The following is a 15,444-nucleotide window of genomic DNA, read 5'->3' as shown; positions in this document are numbered from 1 at the left end:
CTGTTTATAATTTGGACATGCTTCCTGCAGTAGTCGAGCCTAATCAGCTTCACATGTTAACTTGAATTGTCCTGTTCAATAAAAGGCACATTTTGAGAAGATCAACAACGATTGAAGTGCTGTTTCTACATCTATCAGTTTGTCCATTAAATGTTTTGTGTGTAGGTCCATGTGGAAGATGGTACAATATCAGCTGATCACATCATGTCTGCACTACCAGCTAAAGGCAAGTGGGAACTGTTTCAGTTATACCTGAAGGGGTCGTTGATAAGCTTACCTTCTGTATGAACAACATGGAAGTTACTCAGTTGAATGTTGTCAGCAATTTTGATCAGAAATTGTAAGCATCTTGCGCTTTAAGTGGTTGTACACATTAAAACCTTTAAGAAACTGTAAATTGTTCTCTTGTACCCCCCTGCTCCCTTCAGCCCTGTCCTGTATCCTGCCCCCCTCCTGCCAGGGTCTTGTCCAGCAGCTGCAGGACATCTCAACAGTAACTGTGGCTGTAGCCAGTCTGGAGTATGAGGGCTCCATCCTCCCAGTAACGGTAAGGTCATCCAGACCCCCACTGTGCTGTATGTTCAGGCTGTCACACACAGGCCTGAATGAATGGGTGATTAACTGACTTCTGTAGCACCTGAGAGCATGCTGAGGAAGTGTTGCTGTCATTTGAGCCAGTTGTGCTGGCTTGGCTGGCAGTTAGAAATCAACAGAGCCAACAGCTGAATTCAAGCCACAGTGCAGTGTGAAGCATGGTGGATAATGTATCTTAAAATGGGATGTTTCTCATACGATGGTTTTGAGTTTATGGAAAGTCAGGGATCTAGGATCAGTTGGAGCCTTGAGCCTTCAGTGTTTCCAATTCTGAAGAGGAATGGTCTTCAAATGGCTGTTCTGGGCAAGATGGAGACCCCAAACACACCAATTAGTCAAAAGGATACCAATCCCACACCAAGCCTGTGGCGATATTATGGTGTGGCCAGCCCAATATGTGTTTGGACCCAATAGGAATCTTGAATGACATTCAAGATTCTGTCTCTGGGAAAATAACAAGAACAAAAAACAAGGAATGCAGAGGAACTATGGAATGTTGTCCAGTCTTCTTGGGCTGTAATACCTCCTCATAGGTGTTAGAAGCTACCCAACTTTATGCAAAACAAAACAGCTCAGTTCTTAAAGACAGTGCAGTAAAAAATGCTAGTTCACTGATTCACATGATGCATTCAGCAGTTTGTTTTCAAGGATATTACACTGCTGTTTCAACATATTTTATTTTCCTAATTTTCTGAAGAAACTCAAATTTTTTTCTTCATGTTTGGATTTGAAACAGAATGTTGCATACTGTCAGTGCACGTGTAAAGAAATTGTAGCCATTATAAGAATTTTGAGCTTTACTCACTTTTCTAAACACCCTGCTACTATTTTCTGTGTCTCTGTTGTTGTCAGGGTTTTGGCCACCTTGTTCCTTCATGGGAAGACCCAGGTTTACTTGGGATAGTCTATGATTCTGTTCCCTTTCCTCAGCACAACAGACAGACTGGACAGACAACAAGACTGACGGTACTCACACACACATACACGCACGCGTTATATATTTTACTATAAATCTGTAATTTCTTATATGCCTACTTGGAAAATATGTGACTGGAAGTTTGAGTGGAAGTATTTTAATAAGGACAGTGAACCCTCTGAAATCTGCAAGAATGATTTTAAGGCCCATACAGGTTAAAACCTGTTAGGCCCGTGCTCCCTTGTGAGGGATCACTTTTCGAGAGTCTTCGGCTAACTCCGTAAACAACCGCTAATCGTGACTTTTTTTGTCCGCTATAGAAGGCTTTCATCATTCGAAAACTATCCTGCATACAAGTTTTGCCCAAAATGTTATGGTTTTACGGCTAATTAAAATCAGCTGACGGATTTAAAGGAACGTGTCCATTTAAATGCCCTGTCAACAAACACGCGTGTTGAAAAGCGAATTTTCGGTCGGCTGACCGGAAATGTTCGGTATGACTTGACACAGAAGACTCTTAGCTTTGGATACTTGATAATATTGGCTTTGTAAGCTCACTTCAGGGTCGAAATTCACCTGAACACCCCCCCCCCCCATGCTTTCTGAATGAGTTTTTAGCAGCTTTGAATAGACCCTTTTCACATGACGTCACATAACCTCCGTTTTGGCTCGAAGCTGTGTATCCTTAGTTCCGGTGTACATAGTAAGTAACGATAAAGTTGTCTATTTCATATATATATATATAAAAAAAATTAAATTCCCCTCTCACCCTCCGCGGGTGGTCTCTTTCATCCTCTGAGCTCGGGTCCTCTACCAGAGGCCTGGGAGCTTGAGGGTTCTCCTCCAGTATCTTGGCTGTGCCTAGAACTGCACATTTCTGGACTGAGATGTCTGATGTTGTTCCTGGGATCTGTTTGAGCCACTGCTCCAGTTTGGGGGTGACTGCCCCGAGGGCCCCTATGACCACAGGCACCACTGTGGTCTTCACCTTCCAGGCCTTCTCCAGTTCCTCTCTGAGGCCCTGGTATTTCTCCAGTTTCTCCTTTTTCCTGATGTTGTGGTCACTTGGTATTGCTACATCCACCACAACGGCTTTCCTCTGTTCTTTATCCACCACCACAATGTCCGGTTGGTTCGCCATTACCATCTTGTCTGTTTGGATCTGGAAGTCCCACAGGATCTTAGCTCGGTCATTCTCCACCACCTTTGGGGGTGTTCCCCACTTTGACCTCGGGGCTTCCAGTCCATATTCGGCACAGATGTTCCTGTACACTATGCCCGCCACTTGGTTATGTCGTTCCATGTACGATTTTCCTGCCAGCATCTTGCACCCTGCTGTTATGTGCTGGACTGTCTCAGAGGCCTCCTTGCACAACCTACACCTTGGGTCTTGTCTGGTGTGGTAGATCTGAGCCTCTATTGCTCTGGTGTTTAGTGCCTGTTCCTGGGCGGCCAGGATGAGGGCCTCTGTGCTGTCCTTGAGTCCAGCTTTCTCCAACCATTGGTAGGATTTCCTGATATCAGCCACTTCAGTTATTTGTCGGTGGTACATCCCATGTAGGGGCTTGTCTTCCCATGATGGTTCCTCCATCATGGGAAGATGATGATATATATATATATATATATATATATATGTAAAATGGACACATATATATCTATATATATATCTATATAGAGACATATATATAGAAAGAGAGATATAGATATTTATATATATGTATATATCTGACAGCATATGTTGATCAGACAGAACACCGGACATGGAGTTTACACAGTCTCTAAAACATTTGCCTAAAATAAGATTTGAAGATAGATCACGATTTGCAAACCAATTTTCTCTGACAACAAAATCTAAATTAGACAAAGGCTAGAAATTCTTCACCGAACAATACCTGTTTGACTATGAAGGTAGGTATTTTTGTTTTGCGTAACCGTTAGCTTAGCATTACTGAATTTTGTTAGCTAGCTAACTACGTGACATAACTGTTCCTTAACCAGAACTTTTTACTGTTTTTGAACTATAACGTTTTAGGCTCTAATCTTGATCAGATTCTTAAATTATAGACTGGAGTTGCCACTCATCCCATAAAATAGGGGTTTGTTTGTTATAAGCAGAGATGTCCGGTGCCGCCGCTGCTTTGTAATGCCTTCCTCTAATCGGACCACTTTTTCCGGTAACGAATAATCTAACGAGCTCGTATTTCAAATCCAGTAATCAGATTAAAGTTATTTTTATGTCCTTTATTTTCCATTAATACAGAAAATGAACCTCTAAACGTTACATCACTGACAGGCGGCGGTGTATATGTTCCCTAACTGTGGCTAAAGCTGCTGCTAGCTGGTTTACTCATGATCGGAGGCTGGTTGGAGAATGGTAAATTGACAATGACTAATAACGGTTATCTAACACGTAAACACTGTTTTATAAAATACAGAAAGTGAACCTCTAAACGTTACAGCGCTGACAGAGAGTATATTTTTTCCTAAATGTGGCTAAAGCTGCTGCTAGGTGGTTTACTCTCCGGTCGCTGTTTATTTTATACACAGTTAGAGAATGGTGATTTTACAATGATTAATAACAGCTATCTAACACTTAAATGCTGTTATTATTAAACTTACCTTTTATTATATCCTTAAGATTATGAGAATGCGGGAATTTTTCAGCTTGGTTCCCAAAGCAAAATCACACCGGAAGTAAAGATACCCAGGTTTGAGTTATGGCGGCCATTGTCTGACGTCACTTTGAAAAGGGTCTATTATGTGCTAATGACGGCGCTTTCCTGCTTCAAAGATCATTCGAGCCAAGCTGATTACCCTCCCCCTCTCTTCCTGCTTCGTGTCTGGAAGCTAAAGCAAAATGGTGCGGTGGGGGATTTCTCCAACCTGGCTTTGTGTAGAAAACCCAGGCTTTGGGAACTGATAAAAGGGGGATTTTTCATTGTGATCTCTTACTTTACAGTATAATTTATATCACTTTATTGCTTTAGAGCGAGGAATGTTCAGTTTTGAGAGGGCAGGGAAACATCTTTCTGCAATTTAGTCTTTGATTTGTGCATGATTTCGTCACAATCTCGCTCTTGGAGTCATAGAAAGAGCCAGTTCATTATTATGTGTATTACACAGTGCACAATGGTACATTTTGCATATATATGGAGTAAATGTCATGACCAAAGTTTATGTTATATGTCATTCAGTTGTAATCACCCATTTAATTTGAACAGATTCCCAGTTATGATGTGAAACTGCATGTGTCACAGATATTTAGAAATGTGCCAAAATTACCTCTCCGCCTGGGAAATTTCTCGGTAAAAAAATTCTAAAAAAAAATCTAAATTTCAAATGATTGAGTCCAAATTTGGTGAACTTTTACACAACATGTAGATTTAAAAGTCTAAACTACCTTTTTGTGTTAAAAATAATATTTTAGTGATGTTTTGCAATATTTATTTATAAAAAACTTTTGGCAAGGTGAAAAAAAAGCTAAATTTCTTATATTCTATCACTAATAATTCAGGCAGGGTAAAAGTTACAATAGTGCTGACACCAGGAAACCATTCCTTGACATCTTACCTTTACAGAGGCACCAAAAGTTTGCACTTTAATCTGATGACTGTGAGGCTATTATTGATTTATTTTTGTATGTTTTTGTCAGGTGGAAATTAATTTTACCCCCCTCTTGGGTGCAATAGGTTTAATATGTGTGTGTGTGTTCAGTGCGAAATAGATGCACACACACCCTGGTTTCCACCTGGATGTGGCCTCTGAGGGATTTTAATCCAGGATTCTCTCGTTTTGCCAAAGGATTTCCTTATTAAATCTGTTTGTGGTTGTAAAGTGCCATGAAAGTTGAAGGGGTGTAAATACTTATGGAGGACTCTGTATGTATCACATATGAAACCTTTTAAACCTTGACTGTAACAGAATGCAGTGTTGGCGTGTTGAACTCTGACCTTCTCATCATATCTCCTAGGTCATGATGGGAGGTGCCTGGTTCCAGAATGTGTTTGGGGCCCCCCAGGCCGTCTCAGCAGACCACCTCTTAGCGAGGGCCACCGAGGCAGTGCGCCGCCACTTGGGACACTGTGTGGCCCCCAGCTGGAGTAATGTGGCTCTTCACAGGGTACAGCAGCTTCACTCACTGTAGCTTAGATCCAGTTAGCACTGTCTGCTGATGGTTTCATTGCTGTTTATCTTCTCAGGATTGTATACCTCAGTATCACCTCGGACACTTTCAGAGAGTAGGTGAGTGTTGATTTGTGTTTTACATTAAAAATGATATGGAGTTGGGGAAAAACTAAGTCTGTTTTTTATTGTTGTTTTTTTTGTTTTTGTTTTTTTCAGATACCATGCGAGCCTTTATAAAGAACAATAACCTATTGCTATCTCTGATTGGCTCAGCATATGATGGCGTGTCTGTGAATGATGTCATCTTCAGTGGACGAACAGCTGTAGCAGAGTTGTTGGGAGATGGAGCTTGATGCAACATGAGCAACAGATCAGATTCTCATCTCATCTTGAAATGCATTAATTTTCTAAGAACCCTTCTAATTTTTTGCCCACCTGTTTTAAGGGAATTGTAGTTTTATGTCTTTAAAGAGTAACTATGCCCCCTCTGAAAGCATCAAATTTGGACAAATTATTAAAAAATTCCTGACTTTCCGCTCAGTCAGAAATTTCCTGTTTTTAGCTGACAGTAGTGGCACCTGCTGTGGTCTTCTGCTGCTGTAGCTCATCTGCCTCAAGGGTCAACATGTTGTGCGTTCAGAGATGCTCTTCTGCATACCTTGGGTTATTTGAGTTACTGTTGCTGTTCTATCAGCTCAAACCAGTCTGGCCATTCTCCTCTGACCTCTGGCAGCAACAAGACATTTGTGCCTACAGAACTGCTACTCAGTGGATATTTTCTCTTTTTCTGACCATTCTCTGTAAACCCTAGAGATGGTTGTGTGTGAAAATCCCAGTAGATCAGCAGTTTCTGAAATACTCAGACCAACAAACAACCATGCCACGTTCAAAGTCACTTAAATCATCTTTCTTCCTCATTCTGATGCTCAGGTTGAAATGCAGCAGATCATCTTGGCTATGTCTGCATGCTTAGATGCATTGAGTTGCTACCATGTGATTAGTTGATTCAACATTTGCATTAATGAGCAGTTGGGCAGGTGTACCTAATAAAGTGGCCAGTGAATGTACTTCTTAACCTTCTCTGTTCGACTTTAAAAACTACAGCCTCAGATCAACTCAGCTCTGACAGCAGCAGAAACAACATCATACCTGTTGGGGAAAACTGAGATTAAATTTGCTTTGCGTTGTCCCCACATGCTGACAGTGATACAGTATGATCCAATTTCCTTTCTATTATATATTTTATACAAATCATATTGTCATTATCGCCACCCATCACAACATATATTGTGATACAAATGTAAGATGAATTCTGATTCTGAGGTAATGAAATTTATAACACTTTGTTTTGCTCTCCTTACACTCAGTTTGACTTTTCTTTTATCTATTATACTTTTTGCTCAGTTTTAGCACATCAAATATGCACTTATGTCACTGTTGCGTACTTTATCATTAGGTTTTTTCCTGAATTTTCAACTAAGATAAAAACAAAAACTAAGGGAAGGAACCCCTGCAAAGCCCTGGGCTTCAGTTGTTCCTTCCCATGGTCTGTAGCGCCCTCTTGAGCCTTGATGGGACATAGCAGTAGATGCAGACTAGGGCACTCCAAAATGTTAATCAAAATTGAATCAACACAGCTGTATTATTCCAATTAATGCTTATTTAGAGTTCAAGTGCTGCAAAATGCAGAACTGTTCTGTAAACTGGATCAGAATCTGATTGTATTAAATACTAGGACTGAACTGGATTGAAGAACTTATTTGCTTGTCCTAAACAAGCTGAGTTCTTTTGAATTGGCACGTTTACAAATTAACTGTTTTAAAGCCAGACTGCTGCAATTAAAGTAATGCAGATGGCGTGCTTTTGCATACAATGAGCTTTTGTATACATTTTTTAACCAGGCCAAAAAAAAAAAAAACAGATTGATGTCATGCTTGAAGTTTTCCATTTTTTTTTATACACTTATGTGGACTCTAATGTTGCATTTTTCCTCTTAATGGCAGTTTATGCAAGCAAGTGTTTTTTTAGGCATTTTGAATCACTTTATATATGCAACAAAACACCCAAATATACTGAAAGAAAAATTCAATAAATGTGTGTGTATGTGCAGTGGCTCACTGCTCTTGGTTATGAAACTAATCTGGCTGAACCTGGAACCTGCTGGTGGTGTATGAACAGTGAAGACATTTTTAGCTTTGAAACAAGTTTTATTTGACATCTTAAACAACCATCACATCCTATAGTATTGCCACAAAGAATCAGAGGGTCTCCTCTCTTCAAAGACACACCTGCATGTGTTGCTGTTCTTATGAGAACAATCTAATGGGTTTCCACTCACCCTAACCTGTAGACACCAGGAGCTCTGAGGGGACATTGGGATGCATTAAGTATGAGTGTATAACAGGTCAGGCATTTGACAGAAAATCTGCCAAGAACAAACACACACACACACACCCTCCAGGAGCATCAAACACTATCTGAGGCCAAGCTTCTTCTTCTCTTTCTGTTTCTTGCGGACCACCTCAATGTTGCGATCTTTCCACATACTTTTCCTTAGCTTGATAGGACGACTCCCAACATACTTTCCTGGACAGACGGAGAGAAACAGATGATGTTTAATCACATTTCAGTCCAGACCAGACCATGACTCCCAGTGAAGCATCAGGGAACAACAAGCCGCTGACCGTTCATTTCTCTCATGGCTCTCACGTAGTCATTCGGGTCTTTGAAGCTGACGAAGCCGTAGCCTTTTGTTTTTCCAGTCCGTTTATCGCGGACCACCTGATGACAAGAATCCAGATTCATTTACAATCAATCAATCAAATTTTATTTGTATAGCACATTTCAGCAGCAAGGCATTTCAAAGTGCTTTACATAATTTTAAACAGTGAGAAAGAAAAAGAAAGTAATAAAAAGATAAAAAGAAAAGATAAAATCACAGCCTAACAGGACAAGGCCTCCAGCCTTGCAGCACCAGGCTCCGTCCGCCTGTTTCGCAAAAATTTTGCGCTAGGACTTTCGCTGTCCTACGCGGATTTTGTGCATTAATTGGTTGCCTGTTAGTCTACAAGCAAAGAATATTTTTGGCATAAATTGGTGTCCACAGACATCCCATAGTCACATCCACCCATCTGCTACACATGCACACAGCTACACAAATGAGGGTGTAACATGGCGTAGGCAGAAGCTAAGACTGAACTCTCTACCTTCTGATTCCCAGACAAAAATCACATTTAAGACCAGTATTTTACTAAAGTGGCTGCAAAGGCTGAAAAAAGAAAGAAAAAGTCCAACTTTAGCTTTGAGGAAGGATGGGTATCTGCTGAAGGCTCTGGCCAGGATGTCATCGTTGACCTCGTTACCCAGATCTCCACAGAATATACGAAAATCATCTGCAACAGAACAGGGAAGCCTCAGCACAAAAAATGCTGCATTTTTAGAGCGCACACGCTTTAAACATGAAGGCCCTGTTCTCACCTGACTCCCACTCCAACAGACTGGGGTCCTCCCAGGTCGATCCCGCAGCTATACGGATACACTTCTTCACCTTTTCGTTTTTCCCTTTCTTTTTGTCCTCAGAAACACTTTCCACAGGCTGAAAAACAAACACTTCATTACATGAAGTGTCCAGAAGAGCTGGGATTAACCCAGCTCTTCTGGACCGTTCAGAGGCTGCGGTGATCAGACCTCATAACCACACAGGTACATGAGAATATCGATCATCGCGTCAACTCTGCTGAACTTCTAGGACAGGGAGCCTACCATCACCTCGGTGTGAGGGACCTCAGGCTCTGGCATGCTGGGGCCAATAACAGAGCTGCTCTCCTCGCTGTCCTTCCTGTCCAGCAGACCTGCCGCCATGACAGCCGCCTGCTGCTTTGCCACTCGTGCTGCCAGTTCTTCCTGAAAGAGCCACATAACACACACATCTGGTTAGAGCACAGGGAAACTGAAGCAGCAAGGCCACAGTAGTCTGGTGAAATTCACACCATCCTGGCTTGTCTCTGGGCCTGGACGTCAGCCTTCCTCTGGACCACTGCGGCTGGAGGGGCCGTGTAGACGGTGGGCGCCGCCTGGATGATGGACGGCGTTGGTTTGACCAGCGATGGGTTGCCTGGTCTCGGAGGAGTGGGAACCATGGGGACAGCCACCATCTCACCAACCTGACAACAACAAGCAGGAATCCTAGAAACAGCCTGTAGTCATGAGGCTCCAGCAGAGACAACAGCAGCAGCAGCATCCAGAAGATACATGTCTGAGTTCTGACCCGGGGAGCAGCTGACAGGTGCTGAATAGGCGCAGCGCCCCCCTGTGGCAGAGATGGAGGAACCATCATGGGTGGAGGAGGAGGAGGGCGTGGCAGAGGCGGGGCTACTGGAGGACCTCGCATCACCGGCAGCCTCTGACCACCTGACCAGCACACAGCAGAGGATTATGGGTACAGCTTATCAATCACATCAAAAACCTTCAGTTATTCAAGTAACTCAATTAAAAGACTGAAGCTCATATTATTGTTATTCCATGTCATTTTGATGATTACAGCAAATCATAAACCAACATTCACTTTGTCCAAAGACAGGAACATTACATAAAAATGACTGGCTAGCTCAATGATGGCGAGGACTGCTGACTCCGCCCACAAGGAGGCGCCGACTGCTGAAGGTCAATGCGAAGCTGCTTGTTTAAAAGTTGCTGCAAATTAGCAAAAAGTTATGTGGAAGGAAAACGTGTTAGGAAAAGATGCACCAGTAACAGACATAAGCGAAGCATTGAGTGCATCATGAAGCAACTCTAGCAGAAGGTAGAGGCAGCAAACTGACTCCAGCTGGCCCTTTGCTTTAGTTAGGCCACGGTCAGAAACAAGAACCCTGTGCTGACAGAGTCCACCAGCTGTCTGGTGTCTACTGTATCTACTGTCACTCCTGACAGTAGATACTGTATAGTTCATGTACGATATGGTGACAGTACTGGGCCACATACCAATTTATCAGAATAATAATAGGAATATTGGGCTTAGGTCAACCCAGGTCTGTCAATGTCTTATTCTGCTGTGCTGATATTGTTATTGTTATACATCATTGTGGTCAAAAGTCCATTTAGAGACAAACATTCCAAATGAGCTTATAAATGTTATAATATGTATTCTAAGCATGTGTTTCCATTCAAATAAACAATAAAATAAACAAACCAAAGTCACTCCCTCATCTGGCTGCTATGAAATCAAACATGTTAATCTGAACCCAACTGTAAAAAAGCCTTTTCCTGCCCCCCACTACAAATACCCAGTCCATGAAGGTTGTTTACTTTGTGAAAGGACCAGGACCATGAGAGGTCCAGTCAGCATCCTGTCCAACCCACTGTACCAGGCTCAATGACTCAGAGGTGTGGTGGTGAACATACCTGGTCTCTGTAGAATATGTGGGACAAAGGCTGGTCTCATGATGGGAGGTGGAGGAGGACGAACTGGAGGAACTGGGACAGACACAAGTCACAGTGAATGGAAGTGAAGAACAGCAGCATCTGATCAACACATCAGGTAAAACCTCATTTAAAACCTTTTTTCAGTGGAGAGTCAGATTAGTTCTCTGTTATTATTATCACTCAGGTGGATTGGTAGAAAACAAGGCCAGATATGCTGGAATCATTTCTCCCTGTGCTAACAATAGTTATGTCTAAAGGAAAGTATGAAACTGATAACTTTGCAACAAATGGGCAGAAAATTCAACAAATTGCTGCCAAATATGTTGAAGTTTCAGACGTGAGAATATGACAAACATTAATCCATCTGCTGCTGTCGTAAAGGGTGGGGGGTGAGTGGAGGTGTAGTCGAAATCGGGAGACTTGACAGGTGTGCTCCAAGGTGACACGTTTCCTTCCAGTTCCTCAGAGGAGAAGAATTAACAATGGAAATGTTGAGTTTTTGCATCAATGTGAAGTTTTGTTTTGAGCTAAAAATAGCCTTGGAATTCACAAAGTGCTTCTCAGAACGCCATAGCAACAAAACCTACATGGAACCTCCAGAAGCACAACACCAGAGATTTGGGTCACTAACATATAGGCAGCAAAAACACAAAACTACTACGGTTTGTACAAACCCATCAAAGGAGTGTTCAGTGTAGAACCTTTACAGCAGAGTCTCAAACTCAGTTTACCCGGACCGCTGGAGACAGAGGATGGGTGAGGATGGGTGAGGATGGGTGAGGATGGGTGAGGATGGGTGAGGCTGGGTGAGGATGGGTGAGGATGGGTGAGGATGGGTGAGGATGGGTGAGGCTGGGTGAGGCTGGGTGAGGCTGGGTGAGGATGGGTGAGGATGGGTGAGGATGGGTGAGGCTGGGTGAGGATGGGTGAGGCTGGGTGAGGATGGGTGAGGATGGGTGAGGATGGGTGAGGCTGGGCCGCATAAAGGATCCACAAAAACATTTTAAAAATATCCTCAAATGTCATCAACATTGTTTATTTCTCCAATATATGAACTGCATATGGAGGACCAAAACCAACACAATAAGAAATAAAAGCATAAATATATATTTAGTTTTTCCTTTTCCTTACACTAGTTTCCATCAAGTAATGTATATATTTTCTTATTTCCCCTAAACATGTCTTTTTGTAAAAAAAAAATAGATATTTTGCTTTGGCTTCTTTTGCTTCTCTCTTTTCTGCTCGCTGTATTTCTGCTGCATCGTTATGTTCATGAGGAGAGCTGCCTTCTACGTCTAACATGGGCCAATAGGGCTTTGAACCAACGTCACTGTGTCAGACGTTGTGAGGCGTTTAGGCCCAGTCGCTCTGCGCCATCTTTACAGGCCACAGTCCAAAACAAACTTCATCCTGGTGGTTTTGTTGTGTTACCGACTGCAGTGACGTTAGTTTCGAGTTGGATATTGGATTTTCCAATATCTGCCAAGCAAGCAGCATTTAGGCTCAAGGCTGATCCAATTTATGAACGCTAATTTCAGCCAGCTGTTCTGCAGCTCCCTCCTCAGCCCTTGGAGGTTCACTTCACTGCAGTTCCATAGAACTGCAGGCTTTGGCTTTGACAAAGACATGATGAGGGTGTGACAAAATTTAGTTTATTCCACTTGGCGTCGCTCTTGTTCTATGTTTCATAGAAGTCTTTAGCCAGCTAGCAACGTATGAAGAACGTCTCGACGCGTGACGTCATCACCGCTTCTACTTGTCACAGCAGCGCGGCGGATGATGAGCAGCCCATCGCCTTTCTCTGCGTTTGATCCTGGCATTAATGGTAGAAAGAACCGGAATGGCGACTGCAGGGAAGGGAAACTGGTACCGGACTGGTCCGTCATCTGCCGCTCTGTTGTTACAAGCGTAGTGTGCATGAAGTCAGTGTAGCTTAGCCTAGCACCGAATGTCAGCCATGACTCCCTTCAGAGGGCCGCTCACCCTGTGGGCCGCACTAATATTATACTTTCATATCACGGTGGGGGCCACGAGAATGAGACCTCTGCTTTCGTCAAGTTAATGAAACATCTTTACTCAGTCTAGTTAAAGCAAGACTACTACCTGGACCCACAAATGCTGGAGGAGGACCAAAACTAGCTGCTCTGGCCTCTAACGTCTGCTGGACCTAGGAGAGGTAAGGGAGGGAGAGACTGGACTTTATTCAGCCGCTTGCATCATGACTAACAGTTCACATAACCCTGACAGGAAACATGCAACCATTGCTGGATGATGCTCAGTCAGAGTTACTGTAGAATTTAGCAAAGCATGAGTAGTTCTGGGTCAAATGAGTCTGAAAATAAAAGAACTCACAGAAATGAAAGAGCTGTTTGTCGTCAACTGAACAGAGAGAACCATGTTCACCACTAAATGTTGGAGTCTGACCAGGCCTGTCACCATAACAAATTTTGCTGGACTATACATTGTTCCAGATGTTATTGCGATAAACGATAATATTGTTGTTTTGAGGCCATTTTCAAGGAATATTATGGTGATGGCAAAAATTAATGTAAGAGTACATTCCATAAGATAAACTTTAAATTATAATGAACATGGAAAACATTTAAAACACCCAAAATAAACAAAACGACAAATAAAATTAACTTTGAAGTCTTTGTAAACAAAATTGTCCTTCAAAATAAGAGCTAGTTGAGACCAAAGCAGCAAACTGAAGACTTTTATCACCCAGGTTTTGGTAGAAAGAGAGAGAGAGAAAAAAAGAGACAAATGATAAATCATACCAATGGAAATTATTGAGTTTGTTCTAATTTATCGTGCGATTAATTGATTTGTTGATTATTGTGACAGGCCTACGTCTGACAGAACCAAGATACAAACCTGTCTGTAAGTGTTGGTCCCTATGATGGGTCGCACCATTGGCACAGCCAAGGCTACAGGGATGGGCTCAATGAGAGGAGGACTTCCTGATACTGATCCACCAAGAACCTCCTGCTCAAAGCTGCATAAAGTCAGAGAGAAAGAACCGCATCAGGATCGGACATTGATGTTGTTGATAAAGATAAATAAATATCTGAAAACTAATGTGATCAAACAATAATGAGATGAACTGGTTTTAGCATCTGATCAGGACACCACCTGGGCAGCAGGGCCGAGCTCATATCGTGGCAGTGGCACATCTGGTGTCAGCTGCCACAAACTGATACAGCTACAGCTTAGTAGAGGCAGCTTTGGTGACAGGTGTCAAGGATTCGGTGGCAGATTGAATACAAATAAGTACATGTTATATATATATATAAATATATATATATATATGATGATCTGATCAAGTATTTTCCTGCCAATTTCCATCATCCCCCCATGATGACTTGACCTCACACAGTGGATGGGTGGATGATGTGTTTTAGGTGAAAGCAGGAGCCCTTCCAGGACCCTGATCTCAATATTTAGCACATCGTCCCTGCAGAACCTCGGTCTGCTGTTGGGGGATTTCTAGAAGTGAATCTGATCTCTGCTGGTCGTTGTCCTAAAGTTTTCAACTTTCACACCCACTCGCTGGTGATGCTGAGAAAGCTCTGTCCTGGTGGCAACACCATTCCTTCCCAAAAAGAGATGATCGCCGGAACATTTAGTCACTGACTCAGATCAGAATGTCAGAGAGGAAACGCTGAAGTTACTTCTACTCACAGAGCCATCTCAGCCTCCATCTCCTTCAGCCGCTCCTCCCCTGACTTGCCCGCCATGCTGCAGAAACACAAACAATCAGAACCCAGAACCCGACCAGGACCCGCCGATCCGATCCAGGGCTCCGTTCCACCACACTGGAGTCTTTCTGGAGCTGCTGTACCTTATCACCGACACTCCAAACGTCCCGTTTAACACTCAGCTTTCATTCCAAGAGAATGAAAGCTGCACAATCAAAACAAATATGTTTCACTCAGGTAAACTGACAAATACATAGCAGGAAACTCCTACAACACCATTCATTAATATAGCAGGAACTCCTTTGGAGGACAAAATATAAAAAATACAACTGGCTTCTTACTTTTAGTGAGAATCTTTCATCAAACGCTCGGATACCGTTTCTTCTCCGACGGCTGACCTTCTCTTCCGGTTAACCTGCCTCTAGTTTTATGATATAATGCCGCCGCCTAGCGGACTGGAGTCTGGTTGCACAAACTGCTACAACCTCATTAGAGCACAGTAGTAAGTAGCATTTTCTAGAGTAACTTTTTTTGGGGAAAAAAATGTTCTTTGAGAAGTAGTTTTACTGCACCATACTTTTTACTTTTACTTGAGTAGTGTGGTATATATTGCTACTCTTACTTGAGTACAGTTTCTGGCAACTCTACAAACCAAGAGTACTTTCACTGAATGAAAAACAGATATTG

The 15,444-nt window shown here is 42.5% G+C and overlaps 2 protein-coding genes across 8 annotated transcripts in view; one reads left to right on the top strand and one right to left on the bottom strand.

Annotated features, from left to right (window-relative positions):
* The window catches only part of ppox (protoporphyrinogen oxidase), a 32,333-nt gene extending 24,589 nt beyond the window's left edge, over positions 1-7,744 (top strand). For 2 of the 5 annotated variants that reach the window (XM_088014316.1, XM_088014312.1), the window contains 6 exons: positions 166-226; positions 429-547; positions 1,447-1,560; positions 5,481-5,630; positions 5,710-5,752; positions 5,852-6,702. In XM_088014316.1, coding sequence (XP_087870442.1) covers positions 166-226; positions 429-547; positions 1,447-1,560; positions 5,481-5,630; positions 5,710-5,752; positions 5,852-5,988 — 624 coding nt within the window. In that variant the 3' untranslated portion in view covers positions 5,989-6,702. Of the gene's footprint in view, positions 1-165; positions 227-428; positions 548-1,446; positions 1,561-5,480; positions 5,631-5,709; positions 5,753-5,851 lie in introns of all 5 variants that reach the window. The other 3 variants (XM_088014311.1, XM_088014315.1, XM_088014313.1) reach the window with 3 other exon arrangements.
* A 77-nt stretch (positions 7,745-7,821) lies between these two features.
* rbm42 (RNA binding motif protein 42) lies at positions 7,822-15,185 on the bottom strand. 3 transcript variants are annotated; one of them, XM_088014317.1, is made up of 13 exons: positions 15,099-15,185; positions 14,741-14,797; positions 13,934-14,054; positions 13,160-13,223; positions 11,036-11,107; positions 9,903-10,045; positions 9,625-9,798; positions 9,398-9,538; positions 9,113-9,230; positions 8,930-9,027; positions 8,320-8,416; positions 8,090-8,221; positions 7,822-7,997 (listed from the first exon to the last, which is right to left on the bottom strand). In XM_088014317.1, exons 2-12 carry the CDS (start codon positions 14,794-14,796, stop codon positions 8,109-8,111), a joined length of 1,197 nt encoding a protein of 398 aa, XP_087870443.1. In that variant the 5' UTR covers position 14,797; positions 15,099-15,185; the 3' UTR covers positions 7,822-7,997; positions 8,090-8,108. The 3 variants fall into 3 exon arrangements, with proteins under 3 accessions (XP_087870443.1, XP_014832429.1, XP_014832433.1); XM_014976943.2 differs by having other exon boundaries at positions 7,822-8,221; XM_014976947.2 differs by having other exon boundaries at positions 7,822-8,221; positions 9,404-9,538.
* Between the last annotated feature and the right edge of the window lie 259 nt (positions 15,186-15,444).

This window comes from Poecilia mexicana, unplaced genomic scaffold (genome assembly GCF_051168715.1).
Source record: "Poecilia mexicana isolate PSO_F unplaced genomic scaffold, ASM5116871v1 scaffold_16, whole genome shotgun sequence".
Classification (NCBI taxonomy): Eukaryota; Metazoa; Chordata; class Actinopteri; order Cyprinodontiformes; family Poeciliidae; genus Poecilia; species Poecilia mexicana.
This window is presented reverse-complemented; position numbering and strand designations above follow the sequence as displayed.

Excerpts from the sequence above, each read along its gene's own strand:
- rbm42 (XM_014976943.2), bottom strand. The coding sequence starts at position 14,796 with ATGGCGGGCAAGTCAGGGGAGGAGCGGCTGAAGGAGATGGAGGCTGAG. Across the intron at positions 9,799-9,902 it reads ACCTGTCAGCTGCTCCCCGG|GTTGGTGAGATGGTGGCTGT; the intron begins GTCAGAACTCAG and ends TGTTGTTGTCAG. Across the intron at positions 8,222-8,319 it reads AGCCATGAGAGAAATGAACG|GAAAGTATGTTGGGAGTCGT; the intron begins GTCAGCGGCTTG and ends CCGTCTGTCCAG.